A 16197-nucleotide genomic window follows, 5' to 3' on the forward strand; every position below is an offset into this window, starting at 1 on the left:
CTCCCCTGCGGTCAGAGGACCTTACAACGCTTTTACTCCCACACGGCTCATTCCTGCTCCGTCCCGCTGCTGTAACGCCAACAGGTCGCCCGGCGCCACCCGCATCCCGCACCACCGTCCCGCGCTCGGGCTGCCCACCCGTGCAGGGCGGCCACCAGGCTGTTCCTCCGGGAAAAGCAGGACGCGAGAGGAGTGCCAACGCGTTCCTGTACGTATTGCAAACGGAGAGGTGTCACGGTCACTATTAAAGCAGCTCTGCTGGCAGCTGCCGCGGCCTGTCAGCCCCTCGAGCAGCTACACCGCTTCCAAGGCACGGCAGCAGCACCTGAAGCCCGCAGCTGACCAGCACACACACGTTAGATTCAGGCAATTAAAATGACATACCAGCTTACGAATTGGGAAGACTGGGGCTCATTTCCATTTTTATTTCTTTCCGTTGCAGGTGGCTGTGTAGAAGTCAAATACGGTATCACACAGGACACAGCATTTACGCTATGGTTCGTTACAAGTTCTGTTACCAAAACTGCAACACCATGACTCAAAAAGAAAACCACCCCCCAAAAAATCAAACACAAACCCTAATCAACCCCCTACTGTTCACTTCACCTTGTCTTTACAACGTCACTGGCAAAACAGCATCTAGAATCAGTAACATCAAGCCCATCAGTATAAAATATCTGATCAACATATTCTTACTACAGTCTAGAGGGACATTGCTGCGACTCAACAGTTGTATTTTCTCAAGAACTTGAAGTCAATTTCTCTGTAGAATGCCAACATGAAATCACCTTTCTCCCCCCCGTTTTTGGTTATGGTTTGCAGACTAACGATCAAGGTCTTAAAGGTCTTGCAATTCTTGGCAATACAATATTTGAGAAACATCTGTATGCAACAGAGGTTAAGTCCTAAGTTAGCACCTGCGCAACGAAAAAAAGGGGCGGATCAAGAGCAAAATCTACAGCTGACCATAGAGGAGGGACAGGCCGTTTTTAACTAAATGGAAGCCCAGCGACAGGTACTTCAGTGGAAGGTACTATGAGAATTTCATGTAAAAACTAAAATCAAATGGTTGCTTGTGTTTTCTTGTGTGCACGTTTAATTTACAAAAGCTTTTTTTCAATTTCTAAAGCAACTAATTTAAAAGTAAATCAGCTTTCTGATTTAGTCAACATTCTGTAGCCCTCAAGTACAAAAATATAAATACAAACTGTTTAAACAGTATCTTTAATGAGATTCTGGCAGTAGTTATCTAACAGGACACATCATGTAACAGGTCTGCCACTGAACTTGCTTAGAGTAAAATCAGCTTCAATATGAAGCTGTTAAGGTATCAAAACCCTGCTTTTTACATGCTAAGTATCTTCAGCAAGTGTGCACTTAAACACAGCAATGAACTTAACTATAAGAGTAACTAAGTACATACATGAAACTCTGCATGTGGAACATAATTCATAGAACTGGTTACAACAAACGATTACCTGCATTTCGTTAATTTAAAAATGGTACAAATCATGCAAAACAATTCTAAAGATAATGCAAAGAAAGCTCCCAGTGTTTGCAAGAAGTATTCAACTAACCCAAAATTATGTTAAATGAAATATGCATATTTACTAGCAAAGAGCTATCACTATTTCAAAGAAGCAGAGGTAAAATCTTCAGGTTTCGAATGTCAGTTATACTGCAAAATGTCATTGCTCTTGCTTAATGCAGAAGCACATGCTTAGAAGCACAGAACTGCTTATTCAGAAGTCTGCTGACAATAGTTCTGGCTTCCCTAGAATCAGAGATGCTGCATGGATCAAGAATAGCAGATTTGCAAGAATCAAAGGCAAAGGCACCCTATGCAGTCAGCCAAAATTGTAGCATTCCCTTTCTCGTAAGCATGAAGATGGTAATGGGGCAGATCATAAACATTTCTACAAAGGCAGCATTTTAAATGTTATCATTAATTTCCCATTTTGTAAATGCCATTAGCAGACACCAGCATGTAATAGTTTATGTATAATATTAACCTGCAGGATGAACTTGGGATTTTCTTTGTCCAGATTTACAAATAAAGACTATTACTAATGCTTTAAAAGACTACTCTTACTATCTAAAAAGTTCAACTTTTATTTTCCGATATTTTACATCTCTGCTGGACTACCATCTCATACGGTTTCAAACATCTAACACTGCTTACTGCAATTTTATAAAAGTTGTACCTCATGTATTAAGCAGCAGGCAATAACAATGGTCTTTCCCAGCACAGCTGCATCTGGCTGGCTACTGAAAGATTATGAATATTTCTAGAACACAGGAAAACTCATGCAGTTTGGTAAAGTTTGCTGTCATTTCACAGTTTAAGTTTCCTTCAGTCATTGCACTTCTGTTGATAGTCTTTTTTTATTATTATTATTCCGAATCCGAATTTGAACCAGCAATCTTCTTTTTCTTCTTTTTACCATGTTTCTTGTGCTTCTTTCTCTTTTTTGCTTTATCCTAAAAAATAATAAAATTAAATTGAAGCTATTGTATAATAAAATTGCCATCTATGAAATTCTGCTAGTGCAAAATGAGAGCACAGAAAGGGTATCTTAACAAAGATTTCCTAAGAGATTTCTGTAAAAGCCTATTTAGAGATCACAAAAAGAAAATGTGTATTTTACCCAGTAATTTGTACTATTAATAAGCAGTCTTCAATTTGTCTCCATCATGGTCTGGCTATTTCACACCCCTTATCACCATCACTATTACATTTTCTAATCTTTTAGATGATTTTCAGTGCTTTATAGATTTCTGAGAAAGTACTAAGGAAGTGCTTTGACAAGCAGTGACAACTTATATATGTGGGAGTAACTAGAATGTTTACAGATTCTAAAGTAAGTGCTTGCTTTTACTGTGCACAATTAAATAGTTCAACCACATTTGGCTAGAATCTCCAGCACTTGCACATCATTTAAAGTAAAACAATTAAGATCTCAATTGTAAATATGAATACACTCAACTAACCCTACTGGATTCAGTCCTGGAGTTATTAACCTGATCACTGTAATACAGAAGCTGAGAGATGCAATTCTGTCTTTTTGAAAGCAGAATTTGAACTGGAATTTGTAAATAGATGTGACATTATGTAAGCAAAAAAAATCCTGGTATGAAAGCTTTGTATCACTAGAAATTTCATGGCAAACAACTTATATGATTATGAAAAACCAAACAAGTACTATGGACAATGTGTATTATCACTGACACTCCTATGCTTGTTTTTTTAGGCGACTAATGTAAACCTTCCCTTCACGCTAACTCATCTAGACAGCTGAGATGTCCGATTAGGAGCACTGCTGCTGACACAGGAGATAGAAAGATACAGACATCTCTGGCAGACATTTAGGATCTCAGAATCACTATACTCCTAACTGAGGATCCTCAGGTGTATGTCATGAATTTGAGTTGTATATACATCACTGCTGAACCTTCCTCTCACTTTTACCAACAGAAACAAATAGACAAAATTAAGAAAAGTAATAGGTTGTTGACAGCTTTTTATTTGGTTGGGGGAAGAATTATGTTCGTGTAGATGTTGCAGCGATTACATCCTAAGGCCCTTTTCACGGTCTGGTAGAGGGGGCTTAGCATGGAAGAATTATGCACGACACTGATAAAAAAGCAGCACTGATGGCTGTGTGGCAAACTGCTACCCTACCCAATACCACACAGATGACTAGTTCTAGTAGGTTGATACAGTAAAATATATGCTACAATAAGCGTTAAACTTACACAAATCTCAAATCACGTATCTCTGTGAAAAATCCTTCCTTTAATTCAACAACTGAAAAAGTGACTTCAGCAGGTAAATAGAGAAATTGTTAATTTAAATTCATGTGACAATAGACTTTTGTGATAAGACATCTGTATTACTGAAAAACGTGAAACTGGAAACTAATCAAGTACAGAATATTTATACCCTAAGACTACAGTATGTGTAAGAAGGATACTTGCTGTTTTCTCTTTTTCCTCATTGTTTTTCTTCTTTTTCACTTGCACCTGAAAAGAATTAAGTCTAATGTAATGGGAAAGCAGCTTTGGAAGTGCTGTTTTAAATAAAAGTTTGAGGTTTTGTTGCATATAAATTAATGATGGCACAACAGTGGTAAAACATACTGAAGAAACACTGGTTATCTGTTCTGTGCTATGTTCTAGAATACACATTACCCTATACACATATGATTTGGGAAACACACTCCGCTTTTAATACACAGCAGAACAAGACACAGCAGAGATATAAAGGTAAAATTACTAAGCCAATAATGTCACAAAAATTCTTAATGAAAAAAAAACACATTGGAACCTTCCCAAATGCTGTAATCCTACAAGAATACAAATCCTCAAAGTAGATATACACAAGGGTGAGAGTAAGGTTATTATGTTCAAAATTTTCTAATTCACTAGAAAAGGGAGCCAAAACATTTTAGACATCTTCATTTCTCTCTTATGATTTTGAATAGATTGGCAGATTTCTTGTGAAGGACACCACACCAATCACTTAAACCTCATTTCATTGAGATCTAAAATATCCATTAAAAGTTGAAAGTTTTCAAGAAAGTTAATTCTAATTTACTTCTAAGTAATAGGAATTGTACTAAAAATTCTAGTAAAATTTTTTATTAAAAGATAAAAAACCACAAACAACTTTGAATGTGCTGCTCTTGAATTCAACTGCACAGAGCAGAACAGTTTCAACAACAGATTAAATCTAAGCTGGTTTGTTCATTCACTCATGCGAATCAGTAAGCTAAAGCATTATCACATCTGAAACTGAGGTTTCATACTGACCTCCTCTGTCTGATCTGATTCTGATAAGGAGTCTGATGATAAAGGTCCATCACCGCGATCGGCTTTCTTCCTTTTCCTGTGGTGACTTTTGCCTTCCTACACAAAGTAATGTATTGGTGAGTAAAGTCAGGCCTTTCAAATTTTGTAGAACTTCTGCTTAAAACTTAAAATTGAAATATTATTTCTAAGTTGCGAAATACTGTTAAATATTGTTGAGAATATTGTTGACAAATTACCCTACCAACTGTTAAAATGCTTTTAGTGGAAATAATCCTTTTTCTGTATATTCCTTTCTCTTGTTACCAAGATACAGCAGCCTTCTATAAGCGAGAGCAATACTACTACAGTATAGTCTCTTATTTTAAAGAATAACACATGAAGGAGTAAACGTTTGAAAATAAAATGTTTCACCACTTCCAGATACTGAGTAAATGAAGATGTCTCAAAACACACATACAAATGTTGCGGTTTCAGACTCTTGCTTTGTTGATTAAAAGAAAAAGCTCCCTCTATATCTGTCTCCCGTTGGGAAAAGCTGTCCCTGCCAGCTGCACTTCAACACTTTATAATCTCGGTACATTGAAAGGACAGACTTTATTTTTACAATCTTGATGCTGCATGACTGCTCTGATGAGCTACTTTTCAGCTTCCCCACCTTTCCTCTGGACCAGGCAAGGTGTTCCTAAGACTGAAGCTAGTTTCTTCCATTCGGTTTCTAAGGCCAGAAACGGAAAACAATTTCTTGCTAATCAACTTTTTGCAAGGTACGATCACACATCTCAGTTGTGCTATTTAGTCTATTGTAGGTACCACAATCCTTTCCCAAAAATACTCAGGAAAAGTAGACATGATACAACACATTTGAGGAATGGGGGATCTTCAGGTAGAAGACCTCTAGTCCCCAAAGGCCCTTTGCTTTCAGAGGATGTGTGAAAGCAGCATTACAGTAAGGGGTTCTGGTAGACACTTGGTCTTTGAATCAAAGCTACCTAGAAGTTAAAAGGAGTTGATGGGAAATGGAAGCTCTGTGAAATGGAAGCAGCAGCACGGAGGGTGGTGATGGAATAAATGTATTGACACATTCGCCTTACACAACAGAGAATTTGTACATCCAAGTCAATACTGTTGACTGGGATGGTAGAGGCCAATGTGATAAGAGAGGTAACTGGAGAGAAAGACTAGGGAGGACTCTGAAAGCATTGTTATTTCTACCCTATGTGTAAACTAACTTAGGTCAACAAGATTATGTGCATTAAACAGAAGGAAGTCCTCAGATGTGTGGACAAAATGGTGAGGTGGCAGCAGAAAGGAGAGAGGGTTTTCATGCTCAGAGATAGAATAATTTTTTCTTAAGCCAATATAATTTTTTCTCTGCAATTTTTCAAAGCTGTCATAAGTACAATATTTGCAATTATGACTACATTTAGATAAATATATCCTCTGCTCAACATTCCTTAATTTACAGCAACCAGCCAGTATCCTACCAGGCATGCCACTGAAATATCACCACACGTATTTTTAGCTCAATGTGACTGCTCATGATAAAACCCAAAATAATGAAATGCAGCTGATCTACTTACAGCAGATCAGATACTTTTTTCACTTACCTTCATAACATGAACAGATCTAGCAGTTTCCACTAACAAGAATTACTAAAACAGGAGCTGATCCCAACTAATAGTCTAAGTCAAACTGGGGTACTGAATACCTTCTGACTGTGTAGCTTTGGACAGAACATTTCCATAGGTGTAAATTGAAGCATTCAATAGTAAAGATTTTTTTTAAAAAGTGCGTACGTAAAATGCAGTTCTCATGCAAGTATTTAAAGAGTAAAAATACCTTCTCTTTTTCATAATCTTCTTTTGACCTTTTCTTTTTTGTGCTGTCCTAAATAGAAAGGAAAACAAACCATGACGAAACTATTTCAGGAAAAAGGCTGAAATCCCAAAAGCTGTTTGACCCATTGCCTTTTTCAGTCTACTGAAGGTCGTTCTTCAGAGTTTTTCTTTCTACCTTGCAGTTAACAGGAAAAGAGTCATAGTTTTGATGCAGCTACTAATTTCTTGAACCAGCAGCGTAAAAAGGTCTTTATGGAAACAGGTAACAAAGTCCTTGGAAACAGGTAACAAAGTCCTTGCAGTACATGTAAAGAGCCTCTGGAAAGGGTACCAGCTATCGCTACTATAACCACATAAACGTATGTCTAACATATAACAGTCTGGAGTTCTTATTCTCTCTCTAAGCCCATCTCTGCTGATCAGGCAGGAGTTAGGAAGATACTTCCGTGGAGTTTTCTGTCTTCCAATTTCAGCAGTAATAGATCTGTGTCCCTTTATGTAGCAGAAGTTTTAAAAGTTCCATTAGCACAAATTCCTTACGTTTATACCACACTGAATTAGGTATTCCAGTGAAAGCCTGTGATAAAGTCTACACATAAAATCTTAACAACTTGCTATATTATTAATATTTAGGCAAGAAGTACAATTACCATCCAGTGTAACACAGAACAATGCTAACATATGAGAACAAATTGCCTCATGTATCTTCTCTACTTTTTTGTTCAATGAATAAGCCCGTATATCCACAGTCCACAGATACTTGGAAAGGCAATATTTTGGCCACTGATAGCCTGTAATAGCTGTATTTTCACAGATGGTGTTCAATTAAATAGCATATTCACAAGAATTTCACAGAACATTAAGTGCTAACGTAGTAGTAAAACTAAACATTTGAGCAGCACAAAAGCTGCCTATGTCTGAACTCAGAAAAATAGCTAAAAGTTGTTGGAATAAAGCATGTTCTTTTTCTAAGATCAAATTATTTCTGCCAGGCATTGTGACCAGTGGAGGTAGATTCCTGACTGCATCTGGAAGATACAAGTGCAGCTCAGCTACAGAATGCATGGTTTAAAATTTCGAAGATAAAAAACCCCACCCAAGTAAGTGAAAATCAGAAGTGTGTATGTCTTTATAACACAGATCAAGAAAACTTGCCAAGGGTAACACACCTGCATATTTACCTTGCTATCCGACTCAGATGCAGAAGTTGAGCTTGCTGAAGATTTCCGTGAGGAGCGGTACTTCTTTTTCCTTCTTTTCTTCCCTTGCTTTTTATCCTATCCACAAATATTGTAGGAAAAAAAAAGAAAAAATGAATTTATTCTCACTAGAATTAAAGACTTACATTAAATGTAAAGAATAGGGAACACCAAATTCCTACATGTTAGCATGTTCTCTTGAAGGAATAAAGTACACTACAGTCAGATTCTCTTAAGAGGAAGACCTTCATAACTCTCCTGCATTGAAATAATGGTGAAAAATCCAGGTTCTGTTTATTATTTAGATGTGTGCTGTAGAATCTGATTATCTGTAATAAAGATTTTTGCTAAAAAGTAAAAATGGTATTTTTGCATTTTTATGATTAGATGGGGGATTCTATTGAGAAAATATACAATTCAATGTTAAAACAGAAATTGATCCAGTTTACAAGCCAGGCACCAAAAATTTATAGTCCTCAAAGAAATTCTTGAAGAGATACATGTCTAAAATTCACAACTTTATATGTATCAAATGCATAAAAAACAGTTTTATGCGATCCAAGCCCTCAAACAATATTCTAAAGTATATTACCAAAATCTCTGTTAATAAGCCTCATTAACAAAACATATTAGATTCTATTAGTTCTTACCTCATCTTCTGAATCAGATGAACTGCTGGAAGAATCAGAGCTTGATGAAGAAGAGGAAGATGAAGACAACTTGACCAAACACAACAAAAAGTGAAGCTTGTGAGATGCAGCATTTTGTCTGGCAAATATTCTAAAGTCCCTCCAAACCCTACCTTTAAAGTTTATTCATTTGCAAGGTACTATCAACAAAATTTTACTTCCAAGCAGCTCGTCTTACAGATTTTATTTATTAAAACTGTAAAAAGTAACTTCTAACATTTTTAACGATATCTATTTAAAGCTCCTTTCCTCCCTTTAAGCAGAAGTAAAATTCTGCTTGTACAGAATGTATGCCACCCCTCTCAAATAAGTTATTTTAACAGCTAAATTAAAAATTAGTTATACTCTCTCTTTCCAAGAGAACTTGAATGACAAACAGGAACAAACCCAAAGCAAAAAAAGCTCAGAAAACTGAAAATTTTGCTCACCCTATTAGATTTCTTCTTTTCCTTTTTCTTTTTCTTAAAAATAGAATAAAACAAATGTTACTTTGGCATGATGTTCTTCTGCTGTGCATTTAGGTTTATGTACTTTGATGATGGCTTTTAAAATGTATTTATGAAATTCTGTACTGGCAGCATCGATGATAAATGCAGTTCCAAACACAGGCTGTATGAAACTGAAAAATAACGTACCTCTTTCTTTTTGGAGGAACTCTCGTTTCCACCCAGTAATTTCTCCCTGTGTTTTTCCAGTTCCTTCCTCCAATTCTGAAAAAAAAAACCACAAACAGAAACAGTGACACAAGTGTTATTTCCAAATAGGTCTTTTTAAGAGGCCTTTTTCGAAATCTTGTCCTCTACCTGGCATTATAGCCTTCACAAAACCCACAGAAAATAAACAACATATAATGTTAACCAAGGCTATAACGCATTTGATTTTACAGAAGAATAATATTCATCAAAAATACCATGTTAGTTCACACCTTAATGTTCAAGTTTTTTGGATTTAGGACTGTGGAATTTATCTTCGAGGGTGTTAATTACGGTATTTTTACTTTTGTATCACAGTGTTCTTGCTACAGCACTTCAGAAGGCCAGGGTACCCTACCAGAAAAACTTCATAGAAACACTCTTACTTTTGTTAGGCCAAACACACTGCACACATAGAAGTCTCCTCTCATTCCTCCTTTTCAATTCCTCACAAGGTCTTTATGTCTACCTAAAATCCCCTCTTCAAGAGCTTGGAAATATCCAACCTGCCCCCATCAGACTGAAAGGCTGCTAGCTCCAATCTGTGCTATTCCTGCTTCCTGTCAGACACACCACATGCTCCCTTCTTCATTACTACTATTCCGATCCTCCCTTTCTTCACAATGAAGCCGCATTGGTATTGTATTGGCAAAGCAACAATAATCCACATATTGTGCTGAAGGGACAGAAAAAAATTGGGAATTAAACAAGATTATACCTGTGCAATGCAGTATGATACACAGAAACCCAAGTCAGCATATGGTGAATTAGCTGACCAGTGCTGCTGAGCCCAGATACACTGCTGTGTGTCACGTGCTTCCATGGTCCATCTACGCAATACTGCGGTGGGTCGCGTACTTCGATATACCAGCTACCCAGAGCTACCCGAGGGGTCTGTAACAACAGCCTGTGCTTTATTAGGCAGGTGCTCTCTTTAAATTATCTGTCAGTAAAACAGGAGAGAGCGCAACTCATTCAGAGACTTGTAATCTTTTCAGCTTTCAGAGATCTATCCTTCAGAGCTTCAGGAAGAACTCGTGGCCACTTCACTATTTGCTGCACCCCCTCCTACCTTTCTGCCATACTGAAAGGCTGTTATCTTCTATCTATGCCAGTTTCAATTATTTCATAATAAAGCAAAGATAAAAGCAGGAAAGGAATAAAATACTAAATCAAACTCACCAAGCGAAAATTGGCAGAGCACAGAACAACCAGTCCTCTCAGAATAGCACACCATGACCCTCCAAATACCAGTATAATTTCTTAGGCAAAAAGGTAGTAGCAGGAGTACTACGAGTACTATACCCTTCCAGTAACAGAGCAGGAGCATAATCTACTTCAACTAGAAACTCACACACAGTGACGGAGACTACAGCTTGAAGCTTAGCTCAAGATACCAGAATCCAAAAAGGAACAGGAACAGTTTAATTCATTGTATACTAATTTCTTCCTACATACACAACAGGACTTACACGTGAACTTTTACACTGTGCTGATCTCCAGTAGGTACTGAACACAAGCATCAGAACGGTTGCATTCATAGCAGGGAACCAGCATGGAATTGATCATCTTAGGATGAGAGAGAATGTGCTTTATAGTCTTATCTGTGTATTGAAGGCCATTCTCTGTGCCTTCTCCCATATTAATATTATGTGTACGTTTCTTGCCAAAGACACATTTCCACTAATACACGTTTTTAAAATATATTCGGATCATGTGACCTTAAACAAGAGAAGATTAGCCCAACAGACTTCAGTTTATCATACTGGAAAGTGCATGAGTTTCATTTATTAATATAAACACATGCATTTGTAAACTGTATTTACATTTTTGAAAAGTTAAAAAGTTCTATTCAGCAGCAGTTGTCGAAACTTTTTATATAGTGTTTCTCTTAACTGAGAATAACTCTTCACTGGTTAAGTGGTAACCTTAACTTCTGACACAAATGAGACAAAATATTTACTCATTGAAAGCTTGAGTGAAGTAAAATGTAATGGCCACTTGGTGCTGTTAAAGATAACGGAAGAAAAGTGGTATGTAAGATATGAAGAATCAAGTACTAACATACTAATAACATTACCAACCTCGTTCATCTTTTCTTCAAACTCAGCCAAAGCCCTGGATCCTTTCTTTTTCTTTTCTAGTTGTTCTTTCACTTCTTCCCTACATAAAAAGGATGATAGATCACAATTTTCACAATTAAAAATACCTTCTTTGGCATCTAACTTTTTGTAGTTTTTTTTCAAGTTTAACTTTGGCTGAACTTCCAACAAAAAGAAGAATGAAAGCATCTTAGATGTTATGCATATCGTAACCTAACCGTAATAACTTAAGTATGGTAATTAAATCCCTCTGAAAGATCTAAACCTAACTTTGTAATTAGGTGAACTGTTCTCTAATGTCTAATGAGAGGAGGCAAAATGGACTGAATGTAAAGTTGTTGATAATCTCAAAGCGATGATTTTGTTGGGTAAACTGTGTTCTGTGAATATACCAGCAAAAGCTTTTGCTAGAGATTACTTTGTTTAAGAATTATAGGTATCTGCAGGCTTTAGGTAGTAGGATTTGTGAAAGAGGTAAAATGACTGATGTTTTCCTCTTCTGAGAAACTGTTGCCAAAACATTTAAAGACAAATAAGAAATATGCAATTCAAAATGAAATACTATTCTTTATACTGTTTTTAAAAGAGGAGATTAAATACATATTTGAAAAAGAACACCCTGGCCAAAGACAAGGCATCTTTCAAGATGTATTACTGGGGAGGAGGTAGGTACCATTGTCATCTTAGTAAGAGGGACCAAATCTTTCTCTCAAAAGGTCAGAAGGACAGACAGACAACTGTTGCCACTTACCATGTTGGTCTTGGCCTGTTCAAGTAGTCCTGTATCGTTGGTCCTGAGTTTTGGGCAGGACCTCGCGCTCTGGCCATAGCTATGGGATTCATATACGCCTTGAATATGAAATAAAAAAAGAAATATAAAATTCACTAGCTGCGCTGTGATATCAAAATCTGTCCTTTTTGTTCTTCATAGGAACTTCTTCTCGCTTGTTGAAAAATAATTCTGACTTGCTTCTAAAGATATAAAATATTTAACTAAACCAAGTTGATTCAGTCTGGCAGAAAGACTCAGGTATGTGCTTTCAGTTAGAGACTGGCAGAAAGAACTCATCCACAAAGAGACTATGTTGCTTACAGTAATTCCCCTCCCTGAGCAATGATTTTGCAAACCGAGTACAGTATCACAACTGCTGAAATATTGTCTCTGGGACAAGTGATCCTACTATGCCTTTAAAATTCTGCTCAAATTCATGACAGTAGATTCAACGAATTCTGCATAAAGTTTCTTGCTGTAACACCAAAACAAGCAAGTGGTGATGCTGTGCTACAGTCATGCATGTGTGAAAATTCTGTGATTTAGGGCTATTTTAGGGAGGGGGAAATTTTTTTTTTTTTTAAATATCTTATGAGGTATTCCATTTTTCAAACCCATGCAGCCTCTTCATATTCACCCTAAAAACGTAACAGTTTACAAAAGATTAATTTAAAACTTAGAAACCATAACCCACCTCAGCAATTCATGAAAAAACTCTTAACTAGCAAACAATTATTATTTTTATACCAATATTTTACTTATGCAAAAGGAATGTACATGTACCCCCTTATCTCAAGGGCTTCTACCACTACATCCTCTCAACATGTCACAATTTACTTTTGCAAAACATAACACATGCTGTTCTTACTGTCCACAGTAAGAACACTGACCCAACAGTCAATGATTAGCTTTAGTTGACCAGCTCAAGATTATTTTTTTTTTTGAAGTACAACGTTTTGTAGATTCAAAATAAAGATTTGACCATACGCACAGTAGCTCTTACATGCCGGCACTGCTTTTTATCAGGCCATAAAGTAAGCATTTGGAAACCACCACGCACAGCAAGTGAGCATTTGTGAAAGCTGTCAAAAACCGCAGCTGCCGCCTCCTCTCTTGTTCCCCCTACTGCAGACGCAGTGGACACTGCAACACTGAGTTTCTGGACTGGACTGTGAGCAGGCTGATGGCCTGCAGCTCTTGGGACCACATTTGGTCCTGGAAAAGAGACTCTAGGCTCTGCCTGGGATGGGGCAGCAGGCCAGAGGGAAACAGTCCCCACACGGAGTTTGGCTCATGGTCCATCAGCTAGACCACACTGAAGCAATCTGAGGGGTCTTTCAAGTGGACCATTTTTTGACTCAGGTTGACTTTGCAACTCTTAACTTTGCGGTCTGCTGCCATTTCTTGGGGCTTTGCTGTGTTCCTTTACTTCACACAAAAAGGGACTAACTAACATGGGCAGGTAAATGCTGAGGTATGCCAATTTAAACTAGTTGAACCTCAGCTTGGCACCTTCTTTTGTAGCCTGGTGGATGTATGCACTCAAATAGTTACAGCACTTAGAGATAAGTATTCACATTATTAACTCTAGCATTTCATTATATGACAAATAAGTATTTGCATTTGAATTCATCTTCAAGTAGAAAATGAGCTCCTTCAGCAATGCTGGAAGAGAGTATCTGAACACTGTTTTCACTGAACAAAGGTAATTTCAATGTACTAGATCCACTATAGAAAACAACAGCAACGTGCTTAATCACTTGGCTTACTCCAGGGAGCAAAGCAAGTCAAGTCTTTCCGGTTACCATTCAACAATTTATATCTGAAAGGTCTATCTTCTTACATAATTATTATACCCAACGTTAAAATTTAATAGAAATTAGCTACCTTCTTACCTGAGCTAACCTGAAACAAACACCTTACCACCTCCAAACAAAACTCACTACCTGCAGAAGAGGCCAGAACTGTCAAGTGTTGTTTTTCTACTTCCCCAAACTGATCCCAGATAAGCAGCTAGGAAGCTTCCTCCATTCAAGTGGCCTTCTTTAACTTTCTAGAAGCAAGTGCATAATGACCGAATACTGCTCTATATACCACGATTAGGAAATATATACCACAATTAGGAAACTGACATCTTAAAAGACGTTCTTGCAATTTCAAACAGGTTTATTTATGAAGAATTACTTTATCAATAAACATTTCTTACAAGTATTTACGCTACTTTGCCAAACTGCACCTCACTCGCCAGAGAGAGCACAGAAATGCACCCTCAGTAAAGAAAGTGCTTGTCTGCACATTCATTTTCTTTTTTTGGCAGTTTGTTCAAGCAGTTATTAAAAGGTATCTGTTGTATAGCTTTCATGCTTATGAAAAGCATAAGGCTCCAGTCAGCTAGGGTTCTTCGGGCAAGCAATACAAGCTATTACTGCCTTGCAAGTATCCTGCAGATATGAAAAACCTAAATTTATTTTCCATATCCAAACTGTCAAAACGATGGTGTATTTAAAAAGGGTCATGGGAAAGAAGCAACAGGTAGGAAGCTTTACGATCATAGAACAGAGGTGAAGGGTCCTTCCTATATTATAACTTGTCTGTGCCAGCAGCTGTCATAGCATAATGAACGTTATGTAAGAATGTAAAGATTTGCTGGCATTGGTAGGTGCATCCCAACTGTCTCATTGAAAGAATATAAGACACCCAAATAGACCCAAAAACATTATGGGAGGGCAACACATTTTGAGCACAGGCCAGGTCTTGCAGCCTAACACTGTCCACACTTTCTCAGTACACTTATTTTGATGCCTCAATAAAGTAATCAAAGGCCTTTATACATTATACAAATACACATATACAAACTATGTCCACCATGTCTTATTTCGTATTATTCCACCAAGGTAAGCAAAGACATTTCCCTGAATGGATCCGAGTATGAACTCCTAGCACATACCAGAGACAAGGGGGGGGTGGGAGGTGGGGGTGTGTGGGTAGAGAACACTATGACTTGGTTTTACTCGTAAAGCTCATTAATTGTAAATTTACAGTGCCTAAATGAGTTATGAGCATAAGGTGAATGGCTAACTGCTATTAAAAAGTTTTCAAGAAAAATACGAAGAGGGATGAACGCGGTAGCAGTATAAAGTGAGGTCCTGCCGCCGGGTGTGTAGGAGCACATTTGCGGCCACCCGGCGGCTGGCTCCGAGGGTTCGCACATTTGAAACCGCTCCGGTACCGCGGAACGCCAAGTTTAAGGAAATCCGGCTTCGCGAGGAGCGGAGCTACTTCAGGGAATGCTGCAGCTCCCACGGGGAACACCGTAGTTTTGTAAGGACCCGGCCAGCATCTTGATCACCTTCACGCAGCAGATCACAAAGCGGGCACCGGCCACGACCGCCGCCGGCTCTGACAAGGCGGCGCGGCGCGGCCCGGGGGCGGCGGGGACTCGCCCGCCCGCGCTGAGGGACGGCCCGGCACGCAGCGCCCCGGGCGGCCCAGGCCCCGCTCCCCGCGGCGCCCACCGCGGCCGGGCGGCCCGGCAGGGCCCGGGCCCGCCTTTGTTGTCTGGCGGCACGGGGCCCCCCGGCCCCGCCGCCGCGTACCCGGCCCGCGAGTGCCTCTCGCCCGCCGAGGCGCAGGCCCGCCCGAACGGGGCCCCTCTTCCCCGCGGCTGCGGGGCGGCGGCCCTTCCGCCCCCGCGCCCGGGGCACGGCAGCGGCCGGACGGGCCCGCCTAGGCCGCCGCGGCTGCCCGCGCTCAGGCAGCGCCCCGCTCCCCGCGGCTTCCCCAACGGGGCCCGCCCGAAGCTGCTGCCGCCGCCGCGGCGGATCCTGGGGGCGGCCGCCGCGCCGGCCCGGGCCCCGCCGCCACCTCCCCACCGGACCGCCCGTGCTACTCACCACCCGGTTGTCCCGCTTCCCCATGGCGCTGCCGAGACCCTGCGCCGCCGCCCGCCGTCGCCTCGGCCCAGCCCGAGGCCTTCTCCCCGCGCCCGGGAAGCCGCGCCGCAGCCGCCTCGGCCCCGAGCAGCCGCCGAGCTGCGGGGAGCAGCGATGGCGGCGGCCACGCAGCGCCGCCTGGCGGGACCGCGCCGCCACCG

The 16197-nt window shown here is 39.8% G+C and overlaps 1 protein-coding gene across 7 annotated transcripts; it reads right to left on the reverse strand.

Moving 5' to 3' along the window:
- Positions 1–410: 410 nt before the first annotated feature.
- On the reverse strand, positions 411–16197 carry FAM133B (family with sequence similarity 133 member B). 7 transcript variants are annotated; one of them, XM_080383633.1, is made up of 12 exons: positions 15998–16197; positions 12084–12181; positions 11315–11393; positions 9174–9248; positions 8967–8999; positions 8500–8568; positions 7820–7927; positions 6652–6699; positions 4813–4908; positions 3975–4023; positions 3757–3820; positions 411–2481 (listed from the first exon to the last, which is right to left on the reverse strand). In XM_080383633.1, the coding sequence occupies exons 1-12, from the start codon at positions 16019–16021 to the stop codon at positions 2358–2360; spliced, it is 867 nt and encodes a 288-aa protein (XP_080239759.1). In that variant the 5' UTR covers positions 16022–16197; the 3' UTR covers positions 411–2357. The 7 variants fall into 7 exon arrangements, with proteins under 7 accessions (XP_080239759.1, XP_080239760.1, XP_080239761.1 ...); XM_080383634.1 differs by having other exon boundaries at positions 7832–7927; positions 15998–16192; XM_080383635.1 differs by lacking the exon at positions 3757–3820 and having other exon boundaries at positions 3944–4023; positions 15998–16195.

Source organism: Falco punctatus (assembly GCF_963210335.1).
Source record: "Falco punctatus genome assembly, chromosome: 4".
In the NCBI taxonomy this organism is placed as follows: domain Eukaryota; kingdom Metazoa; phylum Chordata; class Aves; order Falconiformes; family Falconidae; genus Falco; species Falco punctatus.

Bases quoted from the DNA above. Each gene is read 5' to 3' on its own strand.
- FAM133B (XM_080383633.1), bottom strand. From the start codon at position 16,021: ATGGGGAAGCGGGACAACCGGGTG. The intron at 11,394-12,083 runs GTAAGTGGCAAC...CTTTTTATGTAG, and splicing joins AACAGGCCAAGACCAACATG to GGAAGAAGTGAAAGAACAAC. The intron at 2,482-3,756 runs GTAAGTTTAACG...ATTATTTTTTAG, and splicing joins ATACGTGATTTGAGATTTGT to GATAAAGCAAAAAAGAGAAA.